The following is a 13,076-nucleotide window of genomic DNA, read 5'->3' on the forward strand; positions in this document are numbered from 1 at the left end:
CATCTTTCTTGCTTTGCTTTGGTTTAATATATTTTCACATCAGCCTCCCTAATCTTCCCCTTCTTTTAGGTCTCTAAATGAAGGGTCATTATCTTACTGCATGTAAACAAGTGATGTCTCAGGCTATCCCCCAGAGAGACTCATTGATGGTGCAAGTCAATGGAGCTCTGTTTGGGTCAGTTTTGGCATAAACCAGGCTCTTGTTTCATTTTAGGAAAGTGAATGAAAGTTGCCTGATCACCTTAAATACAGACTTTAACATCAGGTGTTTGTGTGCCCAGCTGAGCTCCAGTGCATTTTACCATGTTTGTAAGCCCAGAAGCTGCAGGGCAGTTTACATTAGACAGTGATTTTTTGTTAAAAAGAAATTATAAATCTCTTTATTTTTGCAAATGGTTTTTGGATGATATGCCTCTCTATTTTGCCTCTCTCTGCTGAGAGACATTTATTTAATTATTTAGGGAATGGATTTTTATTGTTATCATTATTTTTTCTATTACTTATCTTTCTGTTCAGTCCCTTTTCTCTCACCTTCCAGCTTACTAAGGTTAGCGGGTCCCAGCAATGAGATGACATTCCAATCTGGAGCATTGCAGAACAAAAAGTTACACAATTCCAAACTGCAAAGAATAAAAAGTAAAGCGTTTTACCTGCAGAGACTGGCACTCTCTTGCCCCCCCAAGCTTTGCCCCTAGGCACGTGCCTCTTCTGCCAACCCCTAGTTCTGGCCGTGGCTCCATGGCCCATTATAAAAATAGACCCTCCAAATCTTTTTTTTTTAAATCTTCATTAACACCTTTATGTACAGGGAGTTATGGACTATATGTCTATTATTATGGATTATTATGTCTATTATTTGGCACTTGTTCTACAGAGCATACATTCCCTTGCCCCATTGCATTTAAATATATGTTAATACATAGATCTACTTATATAAAATATAAATATGTACATACTAACACTGTGCAAATTAGCATGCTGCTGCTAGTATGTATAGGTGTGGATATAAAGCTTGACTGTGCCAAGTTATGTAAATGTAGAGCAATTCTGCTTTCCTGCAGATTGTTGCAACCTTAAAATAATGATTTTGGACCTATAGATCTACAGTGCAGATAGCACATAGCAGCACCGCTGGCAAGCATCTAAATGCCCAGAATAGCTTTACATTCATCACAATCAGCACTTTAGAGGGAAAAGTACCTAACTCATGAGTGTAACATTGGTGCTTACTGCAAGTTCCCACTTTTTTGTGAAAGTCTGAAAATGTATCAATGCAAGCTCCACTTTGGTGCATTCTAGCACTGTAGCTGAGCTTACATTCTTAAATGAGCCAGCATGCCTCATAAGTCAGCAAATAACTCATATTAGTGTATAAGCAGAAAGGCAGAACCCAGTGGTGTGACAGTCCATACTAGTGTGCTACAAGAACAAGGGTAGTAGAGCTGATCATATAAAGACAGTGACCACAGTATCCAAGGCCGTAACTAGGTGTAGGCAGAAGAGGCACGTGCCTAGAGCATGGGGGGCATCAGGCACGTACCTCTGCCTACCCCTACCGATCGAACATCACTGGTAACTGTTTGTCGTGCATACCAGTGTGCTCCCCTGCCCCATGACGACACATACAGTACATGCATGATCGTTTCCAAGCTTGGGTGGGGGACAGGTGCCTTAATTGCTCAAAAATGCCTTTGCATGCATATTTGCACCATTATGCAATTAGGGTCAGTAGCTTATTTTTATTATTTTCCTGTTAGAGCAAGGACTTGGCCAGACAGCCTACATTGCTAGCAATTGTGATCTGATTCTTGGCCCAGGGCAAAAAGATTGGATCAGCTGATATTGTCCAACTGAAGGCCAGACTTTACCAAATGAGCGGATCTTTACATGTATGCCCACTTTTAGAGGGTCTTATATAAACAATAAATCCCCACAGCCTGTAGTCAGACACTTTAGACTAAATCCAATATTGGGAGCTGAGCGGGAGGGGGGTACCCATCTATGCAATGTGCAGACAGTTCTGCAAAAGGAAGAGGGCAGGGCGAGGTCTGGTGCCTAGGGCAGCACCGCACATAAATACAGCCATGCTGTATTATATAGTAACAATTGTATCCCAAAGGTTTAGGCTTGTAGCTTGTTATATATCAGTGAACTAAGAATAACATTGTGAGCAGGTTGTATATTAATTAGCAATGCGCCAAATTCATTTTTGGATTTGGCCAAATATGGAATCTACCACAAAAGATTGGCCAAATGCTAAGATGAATCTTAAACAGAATTTACATATTTAAATGTGAGCAAAATCCAAAAATTGCATCATTTGTGAACAAAAATTTAGGACATTCTTTTGTCCTAAGTGTTTGGATTTGGTCAATTTGAACACCAAGATTCAGCCAGATATGAAACCTGCAACAAACACTAGTATTTTATCAAATCCTGAATGGAATCCTGGATTGGTGCATCCCTAATGCCCATTCACATAAAATCAATGTTAACATTCTAATGTACTTTACCTCTTCATCTTTTCTTACACTACCCTTCTTTGTGTACCCTACCTAACCAGCTCTTCTCTAACCTACCTGCAATTATCCTAGCAACGAGACAGTGGTTAAATAAGAGATGCATAGGCGAAGACCTGATAAGAGACATCATTTCTAACAATCCGGCCACAGGACTGATCTGCTTTCTGGTTGCCCACTTTAGTATCATAAATTTGTTTATAACTCCTGCTTTTTAAATGTACGTTTGTTAAAGGTATGTGCGTTTAGTCTCATTCTGTCGATTCTCTCTGAATCTTAATAGTGAACCCTCTTATCCACTTTTCCTATTCTGGGACACTCCAACAATTGCTGCCATTGTATTTGTGAAGTGTCTGAGTTGTACACTTTATACTGTCTGTGGTTACATTTATCAGATGAGCTGTTTCTAATCTCTTTCATGCCATACCATGTCCGTCTGTCACCGCCAACAGACTTTTCCAAATAATTTCTCGCATCATCAGCTCATCACTGAATGCAGTACTCTACGCTCCCTAGCCCAATTTTGTAAGGCCGCAAATTCCTTCCCTCTAATTGAGGATGGTAATCTGATTGCCTCTCTTTCCATCTGCCTGGTAGTTCCATCACTTACAGCCCTCACCCTATTTTAATCTTCGCTGTTAGATTTTATTCTACATAAGCTGATTTGTACAGTGCTCAGCAGATATGTGAGTGCCCAGATTATCAGTCCCCAGCCTGAACTGAGAAAGACCTTAATTATTTAAATATTGTTCACAAATATAGTGCCTATATATACAGTCATGAAAAAGTTTGGAAACCCCTCTTAATTCTTTGGAGTTTTGTTTATCATTGCCTGAGCTTTCAAAGTAGCAACTACCTTTTAATATATAACATGCCTTATGGAAACAGTAGTATTTCAACAGTGACATAAAGTTTATTGGATTAACGGAAAATATGCAATATGCATCATAACAAAATTAGACAGGTGCATACATTTGGGCACCCCAACAGAGATATTACCTCAATACTTAGTTGAGCCTCTTTTTGCAAATGCAACAGCCTCTAGACACCTCTTATAGCCTTTGATGAGTGTCTGGATTCTAGATGGTAGGTATTTTTGACCATTCATCCATACAAAATCTCTCCAGTTCAGTTAAATTTGATGGCTGCTGAGCATGGACAGCCTGCTTCAAATCATCCCATAGATTTTCGATGAATGTGGGGGGACTGCCATTCGAGAATATTTTACTTATCCCTCAGCATAAATTCCCTAGTTTGTTTAGGGTCATTATCTTGTTGGAATATCCAACCCCTGCGAAACTTCAACTTTGTGACTGATGCTTGAACATTATCCTGAAGAATTTGTTGATATTGGGTTGAATTCATCCGTCCCTCGACTTTAACAGTAACCCCAGTCCCTGAACTAGACACACTGCCCCACAGCATGATGGAACCTCCACCAAATTTAACAGTAGGTAGCAGGTGTTTTTTTTGGAATGCGTGTTCTTCTTCTGCCATGCAAATCACTTTTTGTTATGACCAAATAATTAAATTTTTCTCTTCAGTCCAAAGCATTTTGTTCCAAAATGACTGTGACTAGTCTAAATGAGCTTTTGCATACAACAAGTGACTCTATTTGTGTCATGAGTGCAGAAAGGAGAACATTTGCTGCTCCTGTATTTTCGGCCTGCCAGACCTGGGTTTTGCAGCAACTGTGCTTGTGGCCTTCCATTTCCAGAATACATTCCTTACAGTTGGAACTGACAGTTTAAACCTCTGAAATAGCTTTTTGTAGCCTTCCCATAAACCATGATACCGAACAATCTTTGTTTTCAGATCTTTTGTGAGTTGCTTTGAGGATCCCATGCTGTCACTCTTCAGAGAAGAGTCAAACAGAAGCACAACTTGCAATTGACCACCTTAAATACTTTTCTCATGATTGGACACACCTGCCTATGAAGTTCAAGGCTTAATGAGCTAATACAACCAATTTGGTGTTTCCACTAATGGTATTGAGCAGTTACATGCATTCAAATTAGCACAATTACAAGGGTACCCACATTTTTGCACAGCCAGTTTTTCACATTTGATTTAATTTCATACAACTGAATACTGCTTCACTAAAATCTTTTGTTCAGAAAACACTACAGTACTCAGATGTTCCTGGGAAAGAAAATACATAGAACTGTTATCTTTTTTTGTTGAAAGTGGAGTAAATTATTATGCAGGTTTATTGGGGTTCCCAATCAGTAAGGTTCTGTTGTGTTCATTTTCATGTAACTTATCACAGGCAATACCCCCAAATCCACTGTAACTTCTGAGATGGTTTACAGTAATTAAACATTTTCAAGTGTTATTATGGTCAAAACTGTCAAATTCGACTAGGGGGTTATTGAAATTAGATTAGAGTTTTTATAAAAAAAAATAGATTTTTGAGATTCATCATATTCTGGCCCTTGAATTGAATTAAGATTGAACTATCCGCCACCTAAAACTTGACAAATTGCTGTTTAAGTCAATGGGAGAGGTTCAGGGATCCATTTTGAATTGTTTGCAGCCTTCCTGACATTCGAGTTCCAATCCAATTTGCCTAGTGCAGTCCCATTAAAGAGATACTGACACCAGAAATTAAACTTTTTTTTTACATCTACCATAAAAATTTACTTTGCATGCTACTTATAATTTTGCCGTAAAGTATTTGTACAATGCTTTTTCATTTCCTATCTGACTCCCTGTGTTCATCTATGTGGGGGCTGCCATATTTGTGCAGCAGGAGTCAGTTTGCATTAGAAACATTAACTGACAGGCTGAGATGGGACAGTCAGGTTGGCAAAATAGTCAGGTTTAGGTACTTCAACTAACAATTACTAATAAACCTCTCAGAAAAAAATCAGTCAGCATGACCTATTGGTAACTTTTAATTGGGCTAGATAGTTTTGTGTCATCTGCAAACACTGATACATTAATTACAATACCCTCCCCTAAATCATTAATGAACAAGTTAAATAAAAGTGGACCCAATACCGAGCCCTGAGGGACCCCACTAAGAACCTTACTCCAAATAGAGAATGTACCATTAAGGCTTTCAAGTTAGCTGGTACAGCCGAAACATTTATAAGGTACAAGGAGGCCAATAAATCATGCAAAGAAGCTATAAGGCAAGCTAAAATTGCTATAGAAAAGGATATTGCAGCAAGCAGTAAAAAAAAAAAAAAAACAAATTATTTTTTAAATATGTTAATAGTAAAAAAATGAAGCAGGAAGGGGTGGGACCCTTACTTTCAGAGGGGGGTCAGCTCGTTGATGAAAACAAAATAAAAGCGCAGATTCTGAACTCATATTTTTCATCTGTCTACACAAATGAGGAATCAGTAAGTGAAGGTTTCCTTCTTAACAGTCCCAATTCTAGTAATACAACTAATGATGCATGGTTCACACATGAAGAAATTCAAAAGAGACTAGAACATGTTAAGATTAACATAGGTCCAGGGCCAGATGGTATTCATCCCAGGGTAATTAGCGAGCTTAGCTCTGTGATTGCCAAACCTCTTTACTTAATTTTTCAGGATTCATTGAGATCTGGCATAGTGCCGAGAGACTGGCGAATTGCTAATGTGGTGCCTCTATTCAAAAAAGGATCCCGTTCTCAGCCTCAAAACTATAGGCCAGTTAGTCTAACGTCAGTGGTAGGAAAGCTTTTCGAAGGGTTAATGAAGGATAAGATACTGGACTTCATAGCAAATCATAATACTATGAGTTTGTGCCAGCATGGTTTTATGCGTAATAGATCTTGACAGACTAACTTAATTTCTTTTTATGAGAATGTAAGTAGAGACCTCGATTCTGGGATGGCAGTGGATGTGATTTACTTAGACTTTGCTAAAGCATTTGATACAGTGCCACACAAAAGGTTACTAGTTAAATTAAGGAATGTTGGCCTGGAACATAGTATTTGTACCTGGATAGAGAACTGGCTAAAAGATAGACTACAAAGAGTGGTGGTAAATGGAACATTTTCTAATTGGACCAGTGTTGTTAGTGGAGTACCGCAGGGCTCTGTACTAGGTCCCTTGCTTTTCAACTTGTTTATTAATGACCTGGAGGTGGGCATTGAAAGTACTGTTTCTATTTTTGCTGATGATACTAAATTGTGCAGAACTATAGGTTCCATGCAGGATGCTGCCACTTTGCAGAGTGATTTGTCTAAACTGGAAAACTGGGCAGCAAACTGGAAAATGAGGTTCAATGTTGATAAATGCAAGGTTATGCACTTTGGCAAAAATAATATAAATGCAAGTTATACACTAAATGGCAGTGTGTTGGGAGTTTCCTTAAATGAGAAGGATCTAGGGGTCTTTGTAGATAACACATTGTCTAATTCTGGGCAGTGTCATTCTGTGGCTACTAAAGCAAATAAAGTTCTGTCTTGCATAAAAAAGGGCATTAACTCAAGGGATGAAAACATAATTATGCCTCTTTATAGGTCCCTGGTAAGGCCTCATCTGGAGTATGCAGTGCAGTTTTGGACTCCAGTCCTTAAGAGGGATATAAATGAGCTGGAGAGAGTGCAGAGACGTGCAACTAAATTGGTTAGAGGGATGAAAGACTTAAATTATGAGGGTAGACTGTCAAGGTTGGGGTTGTTTTCTCTGGAAAAAAGGCGCTTGCGAGGGGACATGATTACACTTTACAAGTACATTAGAGGACATTATAGACAAATGGCAGGGGACCTTTTTACCCATAAAGTGGATCACTGTACCAGAGGCCACCCCTTTAGACTAGAAGAAAGGAACTTTCATTTGAAGCAACATAGGGGGTTCTTCACAGTCAGGACAGTGAGGTTGTGGAATGCACTGCCGGGTGATGTTGTGATGGCTGATTCAGTTAATGCCTTTAAGAATGGCTTGGATGATTTTTTGGACAGACATAATATCAAAGGCTATTGTGATACTAAGCTCTATAGTTAGTATAGGTATGGGTATATAGAATTTAATTAAAAGTAGGGAGGGGTGTATGTATGGATGCTGGGTTTTCTTTTGGAGGGGTTGAACTTGATGGACTTTGTCTTTTTTCAACCCAATTTAACTATGTAACTATTAACAACCACCCTCTGTACCTGATCCTGTAGCCAGTTTCCTATCCATATGCAAACGACTTCATTAAGCCTAACAGACCTTAGTTTAGAAAGCAGTCATGTGTGGGGCATGGTATCAAATGCTTTGGAAAAATCCAAATAGATCACATCCACTTCTCCCCCACTGTCCAGCATCTTACTTACCTCATCACAAAAAGAAATCAAATTTGTCTGACATGACCTATCCTTCATAAAGCCATGCTGATTGCTGCTCATAATCCCATTCACTAGGATAAAATTTTGAATATGATCCCTTAACAAGCGTTCAAATACGTTTCCCACCACTGATGTCAAACTTACTGGCCTATAATTGCCAGGCTGAGATCATAATTCCTTTTTAAATATAGAAATATATAAATGACATCAGCTTTCCTCCGTTTCATAGGTACCACACCAGATGAAAGTCTGAGAAAATCAGAAATTAAGGTCGTTCTAAAATTGAACTAAGCTCTATTAGTACTTGGGGGTGTATTCCATCTGGCCCTGGTGCCTTGTCCACATTAATTTTTAGTAAAACTTTATGAACCCTATCCAGAGTCAGCTACTGACTAGATTGAGATGAACGAGCAGTTATGAAGTGGGTCTGAGACTCCTCTATTGTACATACTGAATAAAAGAACTGGTTTAGCACGTGTCTTTTCTGTATCTGTTACAACCATACTAGTATCATTATTTAAAGGAGCCACACTGTCAACCCACATATTTTTGCTGCATATAAATTCCTAGTGGCACTCAACAGTTGCCAAATGCTGACAATCAAACTATTTAGCTTAAGGGATGTGGAACCTAAAGCACCTTAAGGCATGGCTAACCAGCTGGTTGGTTCATAGTAAGCCAGTAATTTTGAGCCCTTAGAAGAAATAGCAAATACATTCTAGGAAATCATCTCATAGCCTTGCCCAGTGAACTTCTTGCAATTAATGATAGCAGTGTAGTATTTTGCTCCACACTAGAGAAATCAGCTGATGACAGGGGACAATACTTCCAGCGAGCACCACTGAGGGATCGTCTTCCAACTTCTTCTTTTTTCATGCTGCTGCTCATGCACAGTAGAACGAAAATCCTTTAAAAGGACATGAATACATTAATCCTAGCTAATTTTTTTTATTGTTGTTATGTTCTACCCATTCATTTCCGGCTGCTAAGGAGCCCGTGTTTTCTTTTGAGTCCCATTGTATTGTTAATGCACCAATGCCTTCCTCCATCACTCCTCTTATGACTAGACTTTCCTCTGTGTTTCATTACTAGGCTCCACCAATATTTCTCCTTATAGCAGATCCTCCAAATGCTCACTAGGAAAAGTTTGCATATTTCATGTTCTCTTATGGTCACTGAATTCTGAAATGGTTGTGAAATTTGCACCTATTACAAATTTACAATGCCACGAGCAAACTGCTTTCACCTACTTTTGTGAATGAGACAGGCACACTGTGCACATGAACCCTGTTTTCTACCTTGTCCACCTGCACCTAACCACTGAGGAAGGGAGCGTGAGGCTCCTGAAAAGTTTGGCTGTATTCCGCAAAAATAAAAAGTTTGGAGGTACCGTAGGTACACCACTTGTAATTAGCATTGCGTCTTCATCTTGTTTTTCGCTACTATTTGGTATATCATGCTGGGTCATGTGATCAGAAGCAACGCTGGGCTGCAAGCTGACAAGCTTTGTAAAGTATTGTGAGTGTATTTGAATTCTCTCATTTTGCAAGGTTGTACCTCACCCAACTGAAGGGTGTGTAAGTGCACACCCCATCCATGTTCCACCCTTATGCAACCCCTTACCCTCATAGGAGCAAGTTGTACTCATTTGCACATGGCAGTTTAAAAGCAAACCTCCCAACCTTTTGGAAATAGAAAGAGAGACAAAAATATTTGCTGCATGTATCACGGCAAATTTTTTTTGAGAACGCCCATTTTTGTGGCCACACCCCCTAATTACCATGTTCATTTTACAAAGTTTGGAAGGCTATGTTTGAACACATTTCTGTTTTTATGTGTTATTACAGTTTTTCTAATAAAGGTACATTTGCCCTTTAAGCTTCAAGTCACTGTTTCCCCAAGAGACCTGCTTATCTTAAATTGTTACAATTATTTCTTTGCTTAACTTAAATTGTAACAAAAATATCTAAGTGCACCTGCCACGTTTTCTTGGCTGTCTGCCAAAACCAATTAGAAACTTTGTATGTCTTTCTGGCTCTTTAGTGCAGAAGATCAAAGAGAAAGTCTGGACATTTAAGTAACAATCTGGGACTGCGGGTTGAGCTGTCACAATTGTGACTGTCCCGTGAAAAAAAACAGGACAGTTGGGAGGTATGTAAAAGTATTGTATATGTATGGAATAATGTTAAATATAATGTTATTCCATAGGTATGCAATGATGACAGCAGAAATTACAACAAAAGCATTTTCTATATCCAGTCTTCCACAAAAAATAAATATAGGGCCTGTTATGTTGAAAACTACTTCTTGAGTTATGCATTCCCTACTATAAATTTCTTTAAATCATGACCACTTCAGACAGAAACAACAGTGAAACTTGAAACTTGCCTTGGTACGTTAGTCATCTATACACATTAATCCTAATTTTGCCTAAATGTTATGGTAAGTAAGGTATGAAAGTAAATATATGTGGCCTAGATAAATGGTTCGGATATATTTTTTGTCTTAAAATAACACTTTTGCTCACCAAGTAGATGTTCCACTTTTAAAGAATCCTTTATCTATGCTTTGTTTATGGTAGCTGATGAAACTGAAATAACTTCATCCTGCTGGTTAATGCCTCGTAGTCTTGTTGACTTGGTTACAGCTTGTGGCTTTTGACAGAGTATCAGGTGAGGCAAATGAGAGTTGTGTTACTTGCTGCTTGGGCTTCATGAATCATCTTACACTCCATGGTAGACCAATTAGTGGAAGGGCACTGCCTGCTTTCAAACTGACTTTCAGAATTTGTTCTTTTTCAGGCAACAAATAATAAGTAAAAAAACATACATTACAGAGGAACATATCCAGTTTGTGAAGAACATTAACAGAAAGGTTCCTGTTTTTGAAAAATACCATTTCCTTAATTATTTTCGCATCATTTGTACCAATTCAATAAATTGCCCTTGATTAATCCAGACAAATGTAACTAGCAAGCTGACAAGTGACAGAGACTCAACAAATTGCCCCAACATTTTTACATTAAATACAGCTAGCAATCTAGAGTTTAATTGTAGAGACTTTGTAATATCTGCTATTAACTTTTTGTATTTTATACCGGATATAGAAAATTAACCCACAGTCAATTAGCTGCACAGCTCAGCTAAATCAATCCACATATAACGCTTGAACTAGTCTACCCTTACAGGCAAGTTGTCCCTAGAAATATACAATTTGATGAGAAATCTTTTTAAGTCTGGAATAATTCAGTGGCCTTACAGTGCTGATATAGAAAAAAAATCAAGAACAGTATCATCCTTTTCTCCAAAAATGAAAAATAATAATCTTGGGGATCACACTAAAAATAACTAGACCAAGAATAACAGAGAATGCATAGCATGTTGCCTGATATAGATAGGATCTTGAATGGGCTTCAAGTCTAATAAAATATGTAATCTGTCATCACTCCATAAGAGATCTTAAACTAATGGAGTAGATATTACTGATTGAATATACCACATTGACTAGTTATCAAATGTTTCCTTTTTAAATCATATACAAAATGAAACTACATTTCTTACTAGTTTGAAAGGAAGAAATTTGATTTTTATGTTGTATCCTATACAAGAGGGAACAGCTTTTTGGTCAGAAAGTGGGAAGTGAAAACATATTTCCAGTCTCTGACCCTTCAAACAATTCTGAAAGATGATGGGTGTTGGAACTGAAATGTGACAGGTGAAAGAAATACTCCACCAAAAAAATTTGCAGTACACAAAAAGTATTATTATTTGTCAGAATACTTCATTTTGAAGCCATTTTTAGGGTGTATAAATATTATTTGACTTTTTTCATACAGCAGAAGAAATGTAATAATGCATTAATTTCTGCCTTGCTGTACAACATGCCCATACTAAGTGGATCAGAAGTGGAACAGAAATCCCCAGAAATAAAAATTCCCCATAACTTAACCAGTGACTGCTAATATATGCTTACAGCAGCTGAACCACGACATCTACCCAATGTGTCTTATAGGATGCTGGGAATTGTAGTTCAGCAGTCAGTTAGTTTTGTGCCTTAAATCCTGAAAGCATATACCTGTACTTGCATTTTATAGTTACAAGATAAGATAATTAAGATAGTAATAGCATGTATTGTCTCTCAGTTATGTAGATAGAAAATTCCTATTTTAAACTAATGTTGCCTGTCAATGGCATGTTAGAGGGTTAGACTATGACTTTGGTGTTAATGGGTGAATATATTTACCTTGCCTTGTAGAAATATATCTTCTGTTGGAAGCCATAAAGACAACTTGGGGGTGACTTTCTTCCAAATCAAATAGTTCATCTTTGCCAGGTTTTGAACTCCTCCCAGATTTCAGAGTACCTGTGGGTCCAATTGGTGTCAAATACTTCCCACTACAGTCTTTGAAGGCCAACTTTCCTACTTTGAATTCCAAGGTGTAGCCAGTCCCTTCATCAGGTTCTTTTACCAACTTCCCATCATTCCGCAAGTATCTATTGTCACATGTCTTCAAACAGTATTTTTTATCCTGATAGACCAAAGTTATAAGAGAGTCTACTCCCCAAGGAATGTTGCTGTCTGTGGAGATTTCATCCTCCTGGGCAGTCAAATGTGCATATCTCCTTCTGCTCACACTGAGAAGGTTAGCTTGGGGGTGTATTGCCAAATGTACAGCCCAGAGCTCTGTCTCAGTTATGGTTTGTGCAAAACATGTCAGCTTGTCCTCTGATCCCCCAAAAAAGCGTTTGTGGGGATCAGAATGGAGGGCCCACCGTCCATCTGACTGGGCAGAGACAGTAAAACGGCAATCTTCTTCTGGCTTCTCTGCTTGACAAGATACATTTCCATCTTTGTCAGCAGACAAATATCTTGCCAGGTGATGGCTTTTAAGGTAGACCACTGAACTGTCCACTTCGTCTTGTTCTAAAGTCCATATTTGCTTTTTTTTCAGGCTTGGGGCTGAAGCATACACTTTAAAACCAAATGCTTCTCCTGTCAGATACCTGTTATCACAGTTGATCAAGCCAAACTGGATCTTCAGAATCTGCTGTATTCCATTGGCTGGCATATTTTCCTTTTGCAGGGAAATATTCTATGCAGATCAAATGCAAGAGTCTTGTGTTAACTGCAGCCCGTGTCTAGGAGCAGCCCTGCCAGATCTGGATTATATTGAATGAATTTAAGAGCACCTCAACATAACACCATATGACGCTCTGTTGATCCGGCTCCTGATGCCTCTACTTTGGGATGTATCAGTTGCCTTCCTCTAATCTGCACGCTGAAGTTTG

General features: G+C 38.5%; 1 protein-coding gene across 1 annotated transcript in view; it reads right to left on the bottom strand.

Moving 5' to 3' along the window:
• fscn2.L (fascin actin-bundling protein 2, retinal L homeolog) overlaps positions 1 to 12,856 on the bottom strand; it is a 31,292-nt gene extending 18,436 nt beyond the window's left edge. The window contains 1 exon segment of the mRNA NM_001127878.1: positions 12,031 to 12,856. Within this exon segment, the coding sequence (NP_001121350.1) occupies positions 12,031 to 12,856 (826 nt within the window).
• Positions 12,857 to 13,076: the final 220 nt, after the last annotated feature.

The sequence above is a fragment of the Xenopus laevis genome, chromosome 9_10L (genome assembly GCF_017654675.1).
Source record: "Xenopus laevis strain J_2021 chromosome 9_10L, Xenopus_laevis_v10.1, whole genome shotgun sequence".
Classification (NCBI taxonomy): Eukaryota; Metazoa; Chordata; class Amphibia; order Anura; family Pipidae; genus Xenopus; species Xenopus laevis.